This window comes from Hyaena hyaena, unplaced genomic scaffold (genome assembly GCF_003009895.1).
Source record: "Hyaena hyaena isolate Hyena2069 unplaced genomic scaffold, ASM300989v1 scaffold_670, whole genome shotgun sequence".
NCBI lineage: Eukaryota > Metazoa > Chordata > Mammalia > Carnivora > Hyaenidae > Hyaena > Hyaena hyaena.
The window spans coordinates 382,084-402,422 of record NW_024081306.1 but is presented as its reverse complement, the minus strand read 5'-3'; the positions used below and the strand labels follow the sequence as shown (position 1 = coordinate 402,422).

Here is a 20,339-nt window from a genome sequence, read left to right as displayed (position 1 = left end):
AAACTTCAAACAAATGACAATTCGCTATTGACTAGTGCTCCGTCTAGCCTTGGCCAGACTGGCTCTGCCCAGACGTGGCCAGCTTCCATATTAAGAAGCACAAAAGCAGAAAGCAACCCTCCACAGGTTCTTCCAGCCCACTCATTGTTCCCTGTGGGTGAAAAACCAGAATGACTTTCCCTATGGTTTCAGGAAAAATTGCTTTCATTTTCTTCCCATCTGAAGTAAGGAGTACGGCATCTCCATCAAAGCATAATATGAGGTCCTGTCAGACAAAAGGCAGTTTTCCTTGGATGGGGGGGTGAGTGCCTGGTGGTCACACCTGCCAGTCTACACTCCTTGCCGTGTTCACCTTCCATCACATCTATGTTGCATCTGCCCTCTCTGCCTCGGACTGTGGACACTACTCTATAGCTCGCACGGAGTCTTTGTCCGTGTGGTGTGAGATCACCTCCCAGGGGGAAAGATGTAAGACACGGGCACGACAACATCACTGTGTTGTGGAAGGATTACCACGCAGTGAGAGAAGAAAGTAGGACCCCAGAGAGTGAGGAAGGACCCCTGCTGGAGACAGCTGCCTGTGACAGAGGTGTCTGGCCCCTGTGTCCTTCTCAGCTGCAGGCCAGCTCCTGCACGCCGGCTGGTGGGCCCATGCTGGTCTTCACCTGGGGCCCCAGCAAGGACGCGGTGTGGAAAGGGTCTTGGGGGCTATGTCCAGCTTCACACCCAGAGGACGCAATTCAGGGCTTTCCAATGACATGTTGGAGTTTGTCTTTTCAAACCATGGAATTCTCAAGTATCTGCCATTCATGCAAAGAAAAGTTCTCAAATTTTTATTATAAAACAGAACAATGACAATATAAGCTTACACAATATTTACATTATATTCAAAATATATTATAGCTTTAATTTATGAACCGAAATATCCTGTTTTTTCTTCTTTTTCTTTTCTGTTTTCTTTGCATCACTGATTTGCATTTTTACTTGATCTTGTAATTTAGAAAAGAATGCTTGAGATGACTTCAAGGCTTTGTCTTTACCTTCATCCTGCAATTAAAAATAGTAACAAACTCATGCTATTGTAAGTAAAAAAAAAAAAAAAAGCCAAATGATTATAACAATGTATATGGAAATATAAATATCCATAAATGGAAAAGAAATTATGCAAGCTCGCATCAGTTAGCACAGAGATTTTATATATCTTTTATGCTGTTGTGATGTTCTTTTAACTTAAGGGAGGAGTGAGTTGGAAGAAAAACTCCAGCCAGGCCCCACTTCTGAAAGGGCCGAGTACTTTGGGCTGTTATTACAGTCATGGGCCCATGGCCTCTCACAAGGCAGGTGGATAGTGTCATCTGGGTCACACCCTCAGTGGATGGGATGTCACCTACCGCTTGCCACCCACTTCCCCACACAGGCCCCATTCTGCGGTTTTCCAACCTGCATCCTTACCTTTAATATCGAAGCTTTGCCTGCTTTGGTCAGCTGTTTTAATTTCTCTGCAGCTACTGCCTTCATGTATTTCCCAGCTTGATCTGGGTTGTTCTTTTCAAGCAGTTTCCTCCGCTTTTCCTTCTCCTTCAGTTTCATATGCTTCTGATACTTCTTTTTCCTCCGTTCTCGCTTCTTGTCTGTAGCTGTTTTCTCAGCAGCTGTTTTTACATCTCCAGCTTTATTTTTTTCCTATTAAAAATAACGACCAGCATCCTAATTAATCTAACTGAACACAACTCAGGAAATTAGAAGAGAAGCAAGTCCAGAGAATATGGCCAACAGGCTATGTATCTGCCACCAAGAGTATGCAGTACCCATCTACACCCCAAAGAGCTTAGGTAGCTCAGTTCCTTGCGCCTGGAACACATTCTTTGACGAAGCAGACTGTCACAGTGGCAATTCAGCTCCATAAGCACGTCACAGAGGCAGTCTGGAGAGCTGGGTTAGCAAGCTGACAGTCCCAGAAGCAAGCCCCCTACAGCACTTGAGACTCCAGATGGGCTTCAGGGACAACCTCAGTGCCATGCTGCTGACGACAGCCACTGGCACCCAGGAGGGGTTCCCAGAAATGGAAGGGAAACATCCATACAGTGAGGATCGGCTTCCTCTCTTTTCTCCCCAGCTGCCAGCCTATCCTGCCAGGGCTGTCACCTGTAGAGATGGCAAAGGTTCTAAAAGGGATGGATGTGGGGGCAGTAAGGTGAGAAGGGACAAAGAGCGAGGTGGCAGGCCAGCTGGGAAGAGGAGACCTGGCAGAAACCATCATTTCTCTGTAATGCATGAGCTTCAGTGTTCGCGAGGCAGGACTGCCTACATTGGGTATGTCTCGTGTGTTCTAATAACTCAAATGTTCTTTTCTAGACACTGATTCCATCACTGATAAGCATTAAATGGACAAAATAATAGGGGGGGGGAAATGCTGATATTAAAGGGCTACTAGTGTACGAGCAACATAATTTACTTTAAACCTAGTATCACTGCTAGTATTCAAATTGGATTATAATAAGATATGACTATTACATATTTACAAACAGCTTTTATAATAATTCTATCTATACCTCATAATATCTGATTACAGAAAACTGAAGGCTATCATTTGATTGTACTTAAAAACTCCAGGAAAATGACATTGAGTAGAGATCTAGCTATAAACTAGCTTATAAAAAAATACTTAATGTTTCAACACTGGATTCTTACCTTGACTTCCTCTGGGGCCAGGAGAGCTGCATCACTAACGCTCACTGGGGCTACCTCCTCCATGGTTATGGCTGGCAAATTTGACACAACCTTAATCTCTGGAACAGGCTAGAAAAGAGACAACACACTTAATAAGTCAGAAACGTTCCTAACACAAAGTATTTCTACTATGAACCTATTAAAGCATAATATATAAAATACTCTATAGAGGTTATTTAAAATATGAGATGTGCTGACAGCAAAAAATCTTAAGCTAAACAGAATGATGGCTGTGTCAGTGGGCAACAGGGGCTACTACCTGAGGAATCAATAATCTGAATATTTTAGGATCTGCTCTGTCTCACTGCTACACCAAGAACACTTATTTCTACACTTTTATTTTTTTTTAACTTTTTTTAAGCCTTTTTTTTTTTTTTTAATTATTTTTGAGAGGCAGAGAGAGATAAAATGTGAGAGGGGAGGGGCAGGGAGAGAGCAAGACACAGACTCTGAAGCAGGCTCCAGGCTCAGAGCTGTCAGCACAGAGCCCGACGAGGGTCTTGAACCCACGGACTATGAGATCATGACTTCAGCTGAAGTCAACCGCTTAACTGACTGAGCCACCCAGGCACCCCTTTCTACACTTTTGCAGAACATTTCTGCCATATTGAACACCAGTTCTTTCACCTATTACTAAACTGTTCCCATCGGTCACAGACGTGGACATTTTCAAACAATCCTATCTAGTGTTAAAGGATATGGAACTGCTTTGGAAAACTAAAACGGTATCAAAATAAATTAGATCTATTAATTATAAAAAGGAGAAATGAATGCAATGTTAACTGAAACCTTTTTTCTTTTTTTTTGAAAGAACTTCCCAGAAAATTCAGAAATTACAACAGGCTTCATACTGATCATGGTAATAGCAGAACACTACTGATTATTTACCTAATACTTATACTAATGCTCTTTACATCTAACTCTTGCACGTCTCTGAGGGGCACCAGGGCACAGGGACTGTGTTGATTAAAGGATGGAAGTAGGGGGCACAGCGGGTGCCCTGGAAAGAACAGGGGACTGAGACTTGGCAGAAAGGGGGCTCTACTGCAGGTGTGTCACTGATCACTTTGCACACTCCTTTTCCTTACCACCGTCCTGTCCCTACCCTGGTTAAATGGACAGATGTGTGTCCCGGGACACTTCAGAAAGAACAATAACAAGCCATACACAATGACGTTTCACACAATGTCAGAGTGTGAAAGAAATAATTTCCACTGGACCACTGTTCACTTACGTATTAGGAACACTGTGTTCCATTTTACAATTTAAAGAGAAATATAGAGAAAACAGACGGCCCAGAAAAGAACAAAAAATGGTGACGGGTCAATAGGGTTTATGGAGATTGTGAAATACCAAACTGAACATGAAAAAAAGTTCCTATTAAGAGGAACCTGTACAAAAAATTCTACAATTCTGAAGAGGAAAAAAGAATTCTAAACTGGGGCATGTAGACCCAAATACATTCCCTCTTTCAATTCCCAAGATTCCAAGAAATGTCTAAGTACTTCCCGATAGCAGGCTCTGTGCTAGTGTGACGAACACAGCAGGGAAACAGCAGTGAACCAAACACATTTATGCTGGCTTGGAAACGAGCAGAGAATAATTAGCCATCAAGCAACAATAGTGACGCTGCTATGAGCAGAGCAGTGACAAATGTGGGAAGGAGACAGCACTCAGCCTGAGACCCCAGAGACAGGAAGGAGCCCAACCATGGAAAGAAGGAAGTGCAGCCTAATGGGTGGAGGAGAGCCCAGTAGGAAGGTGTGAGGAAGGAGGCACTCTGCCTCCCAGTATTGCTGGGGGATAACAAGCTATGGAGGCTAGGGGGTGAGAGGGAGCCAGACCATGTAGGGCCTTGTGAGGCACAGGAAGGGATCATGTTTTTCACATTAGTAACTTTTTCACAGAAGACTGCTGGCCAAGAGGGGTTGAGAACTCCTCTCTTCTCTTCATCTATCACACAGCCCACACTAGGCACTTTGGTATCTAAAGATGGCTCCTGCCACCACAAACTTACTGTCATACAAATTATACCTTGATTAACTCAAAATAAAAAAGCAGGCAATAAAAGCTGACTATCTTAGAGGACAAGATACTCACTCTGGAAAAGTCCTCTTAGCATCAAGGTATCCGAAGGATTTTAGCAATTAGCTCTTCTGTATAGAGGAAAGGTAAAGTGGTTTGCCCAATTCACAAAGCTAGTCAGGGGCAGATTCAGACTCAGGTTTCTGACTTCTAGACTAGTCTCTGAGATTCATGACATCTCATTTCCGGACACCACAAGGGACATAAAGGGGCAAAAGGTGAGCAAGTACCAAAAGGATGGTATAGCACATTTTATGGATTCACAGAAGGTAGTTGAGTGGGAGAAGCAGCTCCGAACAAGAAAGGGGCACGGAGTCAAGTGCGGTGGGAATCAGACAGACAGAGACTACTGGACATCTGGGCCTGGCACAGGGAAAGCATGGACCCAGAGTTAGATCCGACCCTCCCAATCTTTTTTTTTTTTTAAATGTTCATTTACATTTGAGAGAGCGTGTGCACATGCACGAGTTGGGGAGGAACAGAGAGAAGGAGACACAGAATCCAAAGCAGGCTCCAGGCTTTGAGCTGTTGGCACAGAGCCAGATGCGGGCCTTGAACCCATGAACTGCGAGATCATGACCTAAGCTAAAGTTGGACGCTGAACCGACTGAGTCCCCAGACAGCCCCTGACCTTCCTAACCTCTTAAGCCTTGGTTTCTTCATCTGCAGAACAGAAAGAGTAGTATCTGCCTTAATGTTTTGTGTATTAAAAGTTAATGTGTAGGGATATTGACGTCATCAAGATGGCAACACAAGTTGATCCCAACCTTAGCTGTCCTCACAAGACCAACTTGCAACTATCCATGGATGAGATAGCATTGTGAAAATCCCAGAACCAGAGGGTGAGGCTGAAGCAACCCTCTGGACCACAGAGACTGAGGAGGACTGAATTAGAAAAGTAGGAGAGACTACACTCTGACTCAGGCCCGCACAGTCCCCCACTGACAGAGACCAGCTGGACCAGGGTTTGTCCAGTGGGAAGAGAGCCTAAGGTGGACCTGTAACTCCCCAACATTGTAGGACGCTTCTAGACAGGCCCAATCATGTCTATGTCATAGGGATCACCAAAAAGTCCATGGGGCTTGACCCCTGGGGATCAGACTGGGATGCAGAACAAGGGCAGGGCTTAGAGCCATCAGTACTTAGATCTGGGCAGACCATGTTCCTCACTGCAGCAGTGCCCAAGTAGAGATCCCAGCCAGCAGCCTTGCCCATCTGTAGAGGCAAGCTGGTGCCCCTGTCTAGCTCAAAGAGGTATCTGCACCTCCGTGTTCACTGGAGCATTATTTACAATAGCCAGGTCATGAAAACAACAGAAGCGTCCAACAGATGAATGAATAAATATAGCGTATACACACATGCATGCACGCGCACACACACACTGAAATACCATTTAGCCATAAAGAGTAGGAAATACTTCCACGTGTGACAACACTGATGGACCCTGAGGGCATTATGCCAAGTGAGGTAATTGAAATAGAAAAAACACAAATATTGTATGATCTTGTTAGGCAGGAGGATGGACTTTAGACATCCAGATGGAGAGCCCCACCGAGACTGCCCGGGGACCACCCCATCCACCCCTCTAGCAGTGGGTCTGTGGTTACAACGTCCCAGCAGAAGAGTTAAGTGTGTTGTGTGTGTGGCACTTGTGCACAGAGCAGCCCCTTGTCCTTATCTGACCTATGTCTCCAGAATAGAAATAACGTTGTGGGTTCCTACCCCTTGCAGGCATTTCAAATACATCTCATGTTGAGACATGAGAATTTGGCTAATTATTGTTGTGACCCTAGGGCCTATCCAAAAAAACGAATCAGAACCCACACTCGGGAGTTTCTGGGGCCTGTGTCTTTCCTCTGGCCTTCTCTGGAGTGTACTTTAATAAAACTTGGCTCTGTTTTACTTTTGTAGTGTAGTGTACACTGTACACTGTAGTGTAATGATTTACCGTGGCAGCCAAGAGAACAGAGGCTTCTTTCCTCTTCCATCTAACCCTGGGTAACAATCTCAGTTAGATTTATCTAAAAAAAAATCCCCCCAACTGACAGACAATAGACTGGTGCCCACCAGGGGGTGTGGGAAATGGGTGAAGGTAGTCAAAAGGTACACACTTCCAGTTATGAGAGAAGTAAGTTCTGGGCAGAGTTAACAGTATTTAAAAATTGCTAAGAAAGTGCATCATAGCTCTTCCTTTCTGTGCCAATAGCCTTCTCACAGCCATGGTGAACGTTCCTAAAACCCACTGGACTTTCTGCAAGAAGTGTGGCAAGCACCAACCCCACAAAGTGACACAGTACAAGAAAGGCAAAGATTTTCTTTATGCCCAGGGAAAGCGGCGTTATGACAGGAAGCAGAGTGGCTATGGTGGACAAACTAAGCCGATTTTCCAAAAAAAGGCTAAGACTACAAAGAAGATTGTGCTGAGGCTTGAATGTGTTGAGCCCAACTGCAGATCTAAGAGAATGCTGGCTATTAAGAAATGCAAGCATTTTGAACTGGGAGGAGATAAGAAGAGAAAGGGCCAAGTGATCCAGTTCTAAGCTTCGTATCTTGTTACATTATGAAGACAATAAAATCTTGAGGTTATGTTCACTTCATTTGGTTACAGTTGGTCCTTTGAGTGAAATAAACTAGTGCCCTCAATAAAATTTCCTTTCTGGGGAAAAAAAAAAGTGCATCATAAAAGTTCTCATTGTAAGAAATAAAACTGCAACTACACCAGGAGATGGATATTAACTAAACTTACTGTGGCAATCATTTCACAAAATACATGCAGGTATCTTGTGACTTTCCAAAGTTCACGTTAAGCCATTTTGTTTTTACAAAAGACCTAGATTAGTACCTGTTTTTGCTAACTGAAAAAAATCTGAAAAGAAGTTTTACTTTCATGAAAGCAAAACTAGTTTTCAGCATCTGTTTTGTAGCAAGCAGCCCTGCCCAGCTTCTTCTGCAGGAACCACACTTGGTATCTCACCACTGGGCCACCAGAGCTTTAAACTGTGTCCGTGAGCACTTGTGCTTTCTCTCCACATGTTTATGCATCCATTACAAGATTGGTTCTGAAGTATAAAAAAAGCCTAGGAGAGGTTCTTTTTTGGGGTCTGAAAAGCTCAAAACCTTTTCTATTTATTTATTGGTAATTGCTTCTTTATTTTACCCATTTAGGCTTAAAAAAGGTTTCATAGGAACATTCTACTCTTTGATGATGGGTGAGCCTCTCTAACAAACCACTGTTGTACACCTTAAATGTATACAATGTTATCTGTCAATTATATCTTTTAAGTTCATTTATTTTTTTTTTTTTTGAGAGAGTGAGAGAGAATATAAGCAGGGGAGGGGCAGAGAGGGGGAGAGACTGAATCCCATGCAGGCTCCTTGAGGTCAGTGCAGAGTCTGACATGGGGCTAAAACTCATGAACCGTGAGATTATGACCTGGGCCGAGATCAAGAGCTGGACGCTCAACTGACTAAGCCACCCAGGCGCCACTATGTGTATTTTAATCTTAATAAAATTGGTGAAAAGGGGTTCACATGTATAAAGAACCCAATATGGTACATAGCATGTATTCAGAAAATATCAGGTACAGACATCGTCTCCAGACACACCACAGGATGAGAATACAAACGAAGGCTGTACAGCAAGAAAGAGTGAGTAATGAAGAGACCCTGTGGCTAAGACTTTAGGTCTGGCAAAGGCGAAATCTGGCTATGAGGCTGAATCAGCAGAGGAAGCCAGAACTGTCCAGGACTAGAGGTAAGCCTTCCTCAAGAGAGGTCCTGCCTGTAATCTACAGGGAATGCCAATAGGTTTGTATCTAACACCAAACAAAGTGCTAGCCTCAAAAAAGCTCCAAGAGGAATTAAGGGCACATCTGCTTTGACTACACACTGAAATGTTAACACACTTACCGGTTTAGGGATGAAGTGAAAGTTTGAGAGGGCATCCAATTTTAAGAAGAGGGAATCCATCATCTTCTGAATTTCCTTGTGCTCTGGATTTTCTTCTTCTCTTTTTTGCTTAGTAAATAAATAAAGTCAACAACATCAGGGCACACCACATGGCAAAACACTGAAGGTCAATAAAGGCATTCCTCATTTCTCATCATCAAGGCTTCAGCTCCAAAAAACATTACAAGGCAAAATCCAAGTTCTCAAACCATGACGGTGCCAGCACCAGCCAAAGAAGATGTGCTCCACAGTTCAGGAGCTGCAGTAATCACTACCTCTAAGATCAGGAACTTACACTTTAGTTCCCTTGGTATTTATTTCTGTCAAGGACTAAGCCCTGCCTGCTAGGATGGCTCTCACTAGGAAAAGGGAGGCGCGGGTAACAAGTGTTGGTGAGGATGTCGAGGAACTGGAACCCCTGTGTGTGGCTGGTGACAATGTAAAATGGTGTTTTCACCATGGAAATGAATTAGGCAGTTCCTCAAAAAGTTAAACAGAGAATTACCATATGACCCAGTAATTCCACTTAGGTAAATACCCCAGAGAATTAAAACAGAGGTTCTCAAATACATGTAGCCATATGTTCAGAGCAGCACTACCAACAGACAAAAGGTAGAAAGAGCCCAAATGTTCACAATCCCCTTTTCCTTCTGCCCATAATGCTTATTCTAAAACAAACTTATTCTAGAAGTTCATTCATGTGCTGTTGACTATCATCTTCCCTATTACCTCTAGGACAGGTACCAAACTTCAGAAAATACTTATCATCATCCCCAGACTAACTCTTAATGGAATGGGTCTAGAATTAGCCTAAATTAAATCCATACTCAAAAACTTATGAACTGACTACTGACTTCTCAGACCTCAATAAAACTGACATTTACAGAGTTGGTACAGCTCTCACATTGTATTTAATTTCTGACTCTCATGGTTACAAAGCAGCCAGGCAATGTTCAAGAACATGTTCCTTCAACTACCACTCTGGGTTGCAAAGCAGCCAGAAAGAATTTTAATTCAAATCTTTCTAGATCTTCAACTTAACAGTGGCATCAGGGCATTGTTTGGTATTGCTGCTGAAGTGGCATTAATTAATCAAATAGCTTTTGCAATTAAAAATGCCATTTTATCCCCAAGTACATACTGACCACATTCTGAATAAATCAAATGTGGAGGAATAACCCAATCACTATATTGGTAATATAATATTATTGGAAATTACTGTGTCCTACCTAACCAGGTGTTTTTTTAAGAATGTAAGTGAAAACAAAACCAAATAACCCACCAGACTTTAAAATGTGAATGAATTCACAGATAAGGTTATACCGGTAATGTCTAAAATATAAATGAGAAGTGGTTTTAAAATCGTAGGACTACTACAATAATTTCTAGAAAGTTAATAATTACCTTTGGAACAATCGGGTAACCAGTGAATAACTGCAAAACAAGTTCCCCTACCCCCTCACATTCAGTGGCAATATCGTAACCCCTCTATTTTTAACACACTCTGTCTCCCACTTAAATGAGGTGAACCAAGAGTTCAATATTTGCTTCCTGACTTTCAGCCACCACAGTAGAACCAGTTGAGCTGGCTGTCTGCTTCTTGTCCTTTAGTAACATTGGCTCTGCCTTCGGGGCATCCTTACCTGGTTGAGTTTGATGTATTCCTGTTCATAAATTTCAGCAAGGCTCAATTTGCTCTTCTCATGGTCTAACGTTAAACGTTTTTTATATTCATATGCATCCTCCTTAGGTTTTTCTTTACGTACTACATCATCCCAAGCCTGAAACATGAGAGGCATAAGGACCATAAATTAACAAAATCTATCATTTCTTTCAGGCTCTCTTAAGACTCTTCCTCTGGAATATTATTATTATTATAGGGTAAGCAAACTGTAGCAAAAATTAATTTCAACCTGTGAAATGACGATTCAAGTCACCAAGCCTAAGTATTACAAAAAATAAAGAGGGCATTACTTAAACATTCTTTACCTTTAATTCCACATTTCCCCATCAAGATTTGTTTAAAAGTCAACTCTAGAGTTTGTCTTGCTTCATTACAAATTTAAGGATACTCCACATACTATACCCTCCCTTCAAACTCTTCCTATTTTTAGGAAACACTATATACATTTTAAAGCCATCTCTTATTGTATGTGACATATGCCCAATTTTATTCTAAGTTTACAAAACTAGGTCAATTCATAAATAAAAACGTTGCTAGGTTTTTAACATTTGAAAAAAATAAACCCTTTATTTGTCACACCAGATACTGTGCCCAGATGGAAGATCCCAAATATGACCCTATCAAGTCAGAACCAGCCACCACGCCTGTCACCCTCCACCAGCTTCACCCGGCACCACTAGACAGATGAGCAGGGTGCAGGCAGGACTGGCAGTGGCTCTGGCCTCTGCCTTAGGCACAACGCTTTGCAGGGCTCTAGTGAAGGCAGTGCCTCACACAACAAAAGGAGGATAGTGCAGACTTACGTAGTGGTAGATTTAGGCTTTAAATGAAGAACTGATATAAACAAAATTTCTATGAAAACAATGAGGAGGGTTGTCCTGCTCCCAAAATACTCGTACATTATTCTAAAAATTTCAGTGAATTTTAAATTAAGTTTCATTCTCACTGACCTGATCTCTTATCCTCTGCTTAATGATATCTTCCAGTTGAAGAGTGGTTTCCTCTGTGATCACAGGCGCTAAAGGAAACAGAACAGGTACTCATGAGATAGGTATAAACTAGACAAGTGGTTCTCAAAGGGTAGTCCTTGAACCAACAGCATCGACACCTGGGAACTTGTTAGAAATGTGAATTCTTGGGCTCTACTCCACACCACCTGAATCACAAGGCAAGGGGAAAAGGCCACCTATCTGTTTAACTAGCCCTTCTGATGCTCCCTCTAGTTTGAGAACCACAAAACTAGAGTATATCCAGTAATCAGTGCTAACACTTTTAGTCCATGCACTTGCGTACTCTCACCCTCTTTTCCAATCTCTCTAGAACTGAATAAAATGGAAATTCATTTCGATTTCACAGGGACAAGAAAGAATTTGATGCAATGACCAGTGTTCCTGGCTGGAGTTCACAATTTAACCAGTAGAAACTGTTACCAGGCATTATATACAGATTACTAGCAGAAATGATTAGGGATTTAGCCATGAATTAACATATCAGTAATTCCTGGGTGAATCAATAATATTGTGACTGTATACGACAATGTCCTATTTCTTAGAAGATACACGTGAAAGTACTTAGGAATGAAGTGTCGTAATATTAGTAAACTACTTTCAAATGATTCAGGGGAAAAAAGTACACACAATCACATGCATACATAGGGGAGGGGAAACAAATATGGCAAAGTTAACAACTGGTAAATCCAGCTGAATGGCATATATGTTTGTTGTACTATTCTGTCAACTTTTCTGCACGTTTGCAACTTTTTAAAATAAAAAGCTGGGGGAAAAAATATTTCAAATCTTCCTATGAAATAAAACCATAGAAAAAGCATGGAAACAAACATTTGCAGGAGCCCCCGTAGGTGGCTCACGTACCCATGCGGACTGCGTGGTCAAAGTGCAGAGTCTCCTCCAGAAGGCTGTTCTCTGGTCGCTTTTGAGCTGTCACTTCCCCTTGAAGCTGCCAAGGTTTTTTTTCCAATAGCTCTTTTTCTAAAGATGCAATTTTTTCATTCATCTAAGAAAGAGACAAAAAGTTATTACACGCTTAGGAAATAAATCAGGCTTATAAAAGCAACTAGTTTCTTTAAAAGCACAAAAGAAATGTATTATTCCTCAATACATTTTTGGTTTTTTTTGGTCACTGTTTTATTATTAAGCCAACGGTAACTTACTATTCCTAACCATCTGAAGTGGGGTGAGGCACTGAGGATGACCTCTTTCCCTCACTGATTTGAAATGGCAAGTTTGTAATATACTGAATTCCCCTAGAAGATTCTGGGTAGATTTCTGGGCTCTGTTCTAGTCAAATGATCTATATATTCACAAGCCACTATCAACTTTAATTATTAGGGCATTCCAAGATTAATTTTTATTTGAACATTAGACTCTACATTCCCAATCCAAATTATTTCTAACTTTTAGAAGACATCTAAATGACTTTTTTAAAGTTTATTTATTTGAGAAAGAGAGGGTGTGCAAGCAAAAGTGGGGGAGGGGCAGCGGGAGGGAGAGAATCCCAAGTAGGCTCTGTGCTCTCAGGGCAGAGCCCAACACAGGGCGCAATCTCAAAAACCATGAGATCATGGGGCGCCTGGGTGGCTCAGTCAGTTGAGCGTCAGACTTCAGCTCAGGTCATGATCTCACGGTTCGTGGGCTCGAGCCCCGCATCGGGCTCTACGCTGATGGCTAGCTCAGAGCCTGGTGCCTGCTTCGGATTCTGTGTCTCCCTCTCTCTCTGACCCTCCCCTGCTCATGCTGTCTCTATCTCTCAAAAATAAATAAAAATGTTTAAAAAAAGAAAAAAAAAAACATGAGATCATGATCTGAGCCAAATGCTCAAGAGTCGAAGGCTCAACTGACTAAGCCACCCAAGGCAGCCCTACAATAACTTTACAGTGTATAAAATGCTAGCCTTTTCAGCTACTTTATTCAATTCTCTCGTATTTCCTAATAGCTTTCAGTTCATCTGCTTAGGTTTTTCTAGTATCCTTTGCAAATATTAATGCTCATTTCAGTTTTCCTTACCTCTTATCTCTTTCTCTTATAGTTGCACTAACACTTCTACAAGGATGTTAAACAACAGTAGTAATGGTAATAGTGGATATTTTGTCTTATTCTTCATTTATTTTATTTTTATTTAAAAAAATTTTTAATGTTTTATTTATTTCTGAGAGAGAGACAGTGTGAGCAGGGGAGGGTCAGAGGGAGAGGAAGACACAGAATCCAAGGCGGGCTCCAGGCTCTGAGCTGTCCGCACAGAGCCGGACACAGGGCTCAAACCCACGAACCATGAGATCATGACCTGAACCGAAGTTGGACGCTTAACCGACTGAGCCACCCAGGCGCCCCCTTATTCTTCATTTTAAAGGGCTATTTCTAGAATTTTACTACTAAGCATGATGTCACCTTTTGGTTAAATGCATTTGTTATTTCATTACAGGTGAAAAAAATTAGGAATGGATACTGAATTTCATCAAGTGTCTTTTTTCCCCCAAGTTTATGTATTTTTGAGAGAGAGCAAGCACAGGTATGCATGAGTGGGGGAGGGGGAGAGAGAATCCCAAGCAGGCTCTGCAATGATAGTGCAGAACCAAACATGGGGCTCAATCCCACAAACCAGATCATGACCTAAGCTGAAATTTAAGCCAGACACTTAACTGCCTGAGCTACTCAGGTGCCTCTCATCAAATGTCTTATTTACATATATGGAGTGAAACAGGGGGATGCCCGGGTGGCTCAGTCAGTTAAGCATATATGGAGTGAAACATACAGTTTTCTCCTTATCCTGTTATAACCAAGAATTACAATAATAGATTTCCTAATCCTAAATCAAGAAAATGAGGCCCATTTGGCTGTGGTGTCGTTAGTCTTTCATTATGCTATTTTGGATATTTACATCACTATTCATATATGAAACTATTATGTATGTGTGTGTGTTAATGTCAGGTATGGGTATCATGTTATTAATAGTTTCACAAGAAAAAAAGTTTGGAAGCTTTACTCTCTATATCTGGGAGTTCAATAAACATTATTTCTATTTCTTGAAAGTCTGATATAATTCACCAATAAAACTAAACCTGCTTTTCTTTTTTTTTTTTAGGGAGAATATAGGGAGGGAAGGACACTAACTCAATGAAATTTCTTATTTTCTTTCCTAGTGCTTCCCCACCTCCTCCTAAAAAAAAAAATTTGGGGGTAGAGTGTAAGATAGGAAGGGGCAGAGAGAGGGAGACAGGATCCAGAGCCGGCTCTATGCTGACAGGCTGACGGCAGCCAGCCCAACGTGGGGCTTGAACACAGGAACAGCGAGATCACAATCACGACCTGAGCTGAAGTCAGATGCTCAACCAACTGAGCCACCCAGGTATCTGCTCCCCAAGCCCCTCCTTTAAATCTCTCTCTTTTGGGGACAATCTGACAATCATAGATTTAATTCAGATTCACTTTTTCTAATAATCCTTTTGATATCCTTGGTATATTTGACTATTTGCCTATTCTCATTTCTAATTGTGTGATGTAATTTTGAGATGGTTAAATGATAGAGACAAATAATTGGAGCCAGGCTATATCCATTATTTGCTAATGACATATCATCTGTTTGAAATCATGTCACAAGGAAATAATTTTTATCAACTTTAGAAAATGTATTTGAGATGGCATTAATTAAAATTCAGGTATGTGGAGCCATCCAAAGAACAGTACATCTCAAAGTAGCAGTCCTTAAGAGAAGCTGAAAGAGCTCCAAAGGGAGGTTCACAAGGCAGCTAATTAGGAAAAACATGCCATTAGGTATAAAGAACCAGAGACAGAGGAAAAAAACAGCTTTAAAACAAACTGAAAGTCATAGGGTGGGATATGCCCAATGATTTTTTGCAAATTAGCTACCTTCCACATGGGCATCTGGATATAGTGTGCTGTAGGGAGTAGCAGTAAGAGTTTTGTTTATTTTTGGGGCACCAGGGTGGCTCAGTCCGTTGGGCATCCGACCTTGGCTCAGGTAATAATCTCATGGTTCATGGGTTCAAGCCCCGTGTCGGGCTCTGTGCTGACAGCTATCTCAGAGCCTGGAGCCTGTTTCATATTCTGTATCTCCCTCTCTCTCTGACCCTTCCCTGCTCATGGTGTCTCTCTCTCTCTCAGAAATAAATAAAATATTTAAAATAAAAATTTTTTTTAAAAAAAGATTGTTTTATTTTAAAGATAATTAAGGATTCAACCAAGAAAAATAGCATACGTTAGTTATCTGGGAGTCCCACAGTCCTGGCAAACAAAAAAAGTCCTTCAATTCTTAATCATTACCTTTTCCTGTCGTTTTTCAAAAGAGGATTTAACATCATCAGAATCTTTCTGTACATTTAAGATATTTGTATCCTCACTTTCCTCATCATCTGGCAAAGCAAAGGTCACTCTTTTCGAGGTTTCTTTATGTTGTTTACTGTCTTCACTTTCTTCAAAGTCATCATCTTCATCCCTATTATACCAAAACACTTATGAAGAGAAATAATATACTACTTTTCATTAGGAAAACAAAACTTATTTTCTAGTAATTTAAGTTCTTTTGTATACCTAATGCAAGTAAATATTTAGAGCTCCAAAACCATTCAATTATTAGAGACCAGAAGATATTATTTAGGTGAAATAGAAAAGTGTTCAATATACAGAACATATGAAAAATATTTCTGTGCTGATGCATAGGAGCACATGTACCCCAATGTTCATAGCAGCACTCTCAACAATAGCTAAAACATGGAAAGAGCCTAAGTGTCCATCAACAGATGAATGGATCAAGAAGATGTGGGTTATCTATACCATGGAATACTACATGGCAATGAGAAACAATGAAATCTGGCCACGTGTAGCAACGTGGATGGACCTTGAGGGTGTTATGCTGAGTGAAATAAGTCAGGCAGAGAAGGACAAATATCATATGTTTGCACGTATAGGAGGATTAGGAGGAACTTGACGGAGGAACAAGGGGGAGAAGAAGGGCGTAAATGGTGGGGGAAAAGGAGAGAGGCAAACCATGAGAGACTCTTGAATGCTGACAAAAACTGAGGACTGATGGATGTGGGGGGGAGGAGGGATGGGCATGGAGGAGGGCACTTGTGGGGATGAGCACTGAGTGTTATGTGGAAACTAATTTGACAATAAACTATTTGTAAAAAAAAAAAAAAAAAAGAAAGAAAGAAAGAAACTTCTTCTGACCCCCAATGCAAAAAAAAAAAAAAAGAAGAATATTTCTGAATCTATAGTACAAGCTTATCTCACAAAAATAACAATAAGGTATTTTTATTGGCACAAAAAGCAAATAAAGTAAGAAAGGTCTCATTACTGGTGATATTTATCTTCATTAGATGATCTCTAATGCTTTTAAATTCAGAGACTTCTTCTGGCTACCCTGAGTCTACCTGGTGTTAGAGAATATAGCTTCTTAGGACAAACATATTTGGAAACTATGAGTGCACCCATATAACTGGACAGTTCTAGCTTACAATGTAAGGGATTCAAACTACTCACGTTTCAGAAATGCTTTCTTCTTCTTCAGCAATTTCTTCCTCGTCTTTTGAATCCAGTTCATCATCATGAACACTTCCTACATCTTCATCACTTTCAACTGGATCAAAGAAGTCTTTGTATTTCAGGTTTCTGGAACTTTTACCTGACTAAAATAAAATGACTTTTCAATCTTCCAACTAAGAACAGAAAAATGCATTAAATCATGCATATAGGTGTATGCATGTTTTATTAGGAAAACTGGCAACTATAACACTACTATAAAACTGTAAGAACTACTGGCCCGTAATAAACTGGAAGAAAGTATGGATTCATTTATAACTGAACACAGAGCACAATATTCCTATCACTAAATCTTCTAACTATAATTATTTACAAAATATCGCAGCCTCAAATAAACAGATGCCTTCTTCTATTATCATTTTTAGTGTTTGGTAAAAATATGTTTAAGGGAAACTCTGAATATCTCTAACATGTGTGGTTATGGTTGTTAAGTTATAAAAGAAGTATTCTGTGATAAGCTTTGATTTAATTTTTCCAGTCCACCTTTTTCAACAGATCTAAATACTTCACTTGTACCCTGGTGAGTTCTGAGGTATTTGAAACCTCTTCTCAAGAAACAGAACAAAATCTCACACAGGAGGGTAGAAAGTCCTCTTTCTCTCCCCTCCCAAGACTTTACCTTAGGTTTCTGACTTCCAAGCAGTTCTCCCTCATCTTCATCAGAATTAATGTCTTCAAAAAAATCAATATCTTCCTCCTTATCACCTTTTTGTTCCTCTTCTTTTTCCATGTTTTCTAAAAAGGTCTCCATTTCAGATAGTTTGAAAAATTTATCATCTACTATGGACTTCTCTCTTGGTTTCCTAGGCACTTTGATTTGCACCTTGCTTTGCTGCTCCAATTTGCTGATATCAAAATCAAGATCAGAATCCTCATCACTGAAAACTGGACTTTTTTCCCTCAGATCAACTGTGCTTGAATTTTTTGTCTTCTCATCCCCTGTAGGATCATCACCACTCAGGCCAGCCACTTCCTCCTCTTCCAAATCTTGTTCCAGGGCCTCCTCGCCATCAGCCTCCACCTCTGAGCCATCCTCTTCACATTCCTGCTCTTCATTCTCTGGAAGAAGACTAATGTCTTCATCTTTAATGGTTTTACTAACTGCATCCTGGAAGTACTGTAAAATTGGTTCATTTTGCAATTCTAGTTGTTGCCAAATCTGCTCATCATCAAAATTGTCTATCACCAGTTTTTTTAAAGGACTTCCGTGGATTCTGTCATTCTCTAGTGTTTTATTAAAATCATAAAGTACTTTTGTTAATGAAGTGAACTTTGATGCCAATTCATCTTGAATCCTATTAAGGGAGTATGGGGAGGAAGTTTAAAGAGATTTAGAATTATAGGTAATAATTTCACAGCACTGTGAATTAGATGAAAAAAAGCTCAACTCTTGTGTAAAATCAAAGTTGAACAAAATATCAATTTTAAGTATAGATCCTGGCTCCCAAGAATTATCTTGTGGATGAGCCACATTAATATATTAAAGAGTCAATTAAGTGTCTGTAAATCTGCTGTATGGATTTTAGACAGGAAACTACTACACACCTCTTTGTCTAAAGATATATAGTGAGTCTTTGTCTTAAAAAGCTCAACTCTGCTATGTTTTATGTCACTCCATTCGTTCAGTCAGCCAATGGTCAGCATTTGCTTTGGCAAGAGTGGTCAGAGACTACCTCTCTGAAGATGTGACATCTGAGATGAGACCTTTGTAAGGAGATAGTCTTACAAAGCTCTGGAAACATATATTCTAAGTAGAAGAAAAGGTAAGAATAAATTTCCTAAGATGGAAATGAGCATGGTGAGTTTGAGGAACAGAAATGCCAGTATAGCTGGAGTGTGCTGAAGGAGATAGGTTAGGGGAGGTAGATGGGAGGTCAATCATTCAGGGTTCAGAGGTAAGAGTTTGCCATTTTAAGTGTAAAGAGAAGCCATCAGAAGATTTTAAGCAGAGGACCCGAATGATGGAATTTACACTTTGGTAAGATGGCCAGTAGAGGAAATATTACAAAAAAGTACAGTGATTAGCCTGAAGCAGCCATCCAGGCAAAGGATGATAAAGAACTGTGCAGGGATTAGGAGCAGACTCTGCGAGAAGCAAAATCAGAATACAGTTTGAAGACAGAATTGGCTGATGAATCAGACGTAGAAATGAGAAAAAGGAAGATATCAAAGAAGCAACTTAGTTATATGTCTTAACAACTGAAAAAAATAGAGGTGCCATTTACTGAGATAGGGAAGGCGGAGTGGAACATGGGGAAAAGGTATCAGGAGGGGAGAGTACAGGGCAGTAAAAAGAAAGGACAGCTCATTTTGGACAGACTAAATTTGAGATGCTGAAAGAGTATATGGCTGTAGTTACTGCTAGCCTGAAGCTGAAGGGAAAGGTCGGATTTTAAATACAAATCTGAGAGCCATACTTTCACAGATCGTATTTTAAGTACTTCAACCCAATACAAAGAGTTTATGCTGAGAAGAGAGATGAAAGACTGTCCTAAATTTCAAGAAGCTCATCGTGGGGGTGGACCGGTAAGCGACAAACTTAATACTTGCAACGAAGGATATGGGTAAGCAAGCACTGGGTGGTTTTAGAGCATATTGGAGAAAAAAGCAACCAACCTAGAGTGCACGCGCCGCGTGTAAAGAGTCGGGGGTGGGGGGGAAGTGTGCGTAAGACTCAATGGAAGTCTCTGGGCATTAATAAATGAGCTTAGTTTGGTTAGCACACGACTTGGAAATCTGCACTGTATACCTTTTAACAACTTAAAAGTTTTTGATAGGCTAAGGGAGCGCAAAGTAAATGAAATTGAGGAAAACAGACGTACGCTTCCCTTTATCTTCCCCCTACTCCAGAATTTGCTGGGGGTCCATGAGTCCGCACCCACGTGTGACCGGGGCTTAACCCAGAGTCCAGGCTCTGCTCACTTACGAGAGGAAGCACTCTGGCCGGCCGGTGGCTTTACCGACTTCCTTCAGACACCGCTCCAGGGTCTGTCGACGCCAGACCCGTGGGGCCATTGCTGTCTACAACTCTCCACACAGCTCCGCATGTAAGGGAAAAGGGCTGCCCGGAAACCGCGCCACAAAGACGCGCCTTGCGCAACCTAGACCCTGGAGGCGAAGGTTCCGCCGCGCACAAGTTCCGGACCCACACCCTGCCAAAGCCAGTGTCAGTGCAAGAGCTTTCACTGGGCCACAGATCAGTTCTAGCGCCTTTGAACTTTCTTCAAACTTTGTTTCGTAGTCCTGTGGGTCTCACAGGGATGACGCATCTCCATTTAAGTTTCTGCTTTAGATGCACCGACGGGCTTCAAATAACA

At 41.1% G+C, this 20,339-nt stretch overlaps 2 protein-coding genes across 2 annotated transcripts; one reads left to right on the top strand and one right to left on the bottom strand.

The window, feature by feature from the left end:
• Positions 1–813: 813 nt before the first annotated feature.
• MPHOSPH10 (M-phase phosphoprotein 10) lies at positions 814–20,082 on the bottom strand. Its single transcript, XM_039217200.1, has 11 exons — positions 19,949–20,082; positions 17,642–18,317; positions 16,963–17,108; positions 15,745–15,916; positions 12,319–12,460; positions 11,398–11,465; positions 10,407–10,544; positions 8,725–8,832; positions 2,692–2,799; positions 1,453–1,683; positions 814–1,047 (listed from the first exon to the last, which is right to left on the bottom strand). The coding sequence occupies exons 1-11, from the start codon at positions 20,035–20,037 to the stop codon at positions 898–900; spliced, it is 2,028 nt and encodes a 675-aa protein (XP_039073131.1). The 5' UTR covers positions 20,038–20,082; the 3' UTR covers positions 814–897.
• Positions 7,029–7,463, top strand: LOC120220174 (60S ribosomal protein L36a-like). Its single transcript, XM_039217201.1, has one exon. The coding sequence runs from the start codon at positions 7,035–7,037 to the stop codon at positions 7,353–7,355; it is 321 nt and encodes a 106-aa protein (XP_039073132.1). The 5' UTR covers positions 7,029–7,034; the 3' UTR covers positions 7,356–7,463.
• Positions 20,083–20,339: the final 257 nt, after the last annotated feature.

Bases quoted from the DNA above. Each gene is read 5' to 3' on its own strand.
- LOC120220174 (XM_039217201.1), top strand. From the start codon at position 7,035: ATGGTGAACGTTCCTAAAACCCACTGGACTTTCTGCAAGAAGTGTGGC.
- MPHOSPH10 (XM_039217200.1), bottom strand. From the start codon at position 20,037: ATGGCCCCACGGGTCTGGCGTCGACAGACCCTGGAGCGGTGTCTGAAG. The intron at 18,318-19,948 runs GTAAGTGAGCAG...CTCCCTTAATAG, and splicing joins CGGCCAGAGTGCTTCCTCTC to GATTCAAGATGAATTGGCAT. The intron at 17,109-17,641 runs GTAAAGTCTTGG...ATTTTATTTTAG, and splicing joins TTGGAAGTCAGAAACCTAAG to TCAGGTAAAAGTTCCAGAAA.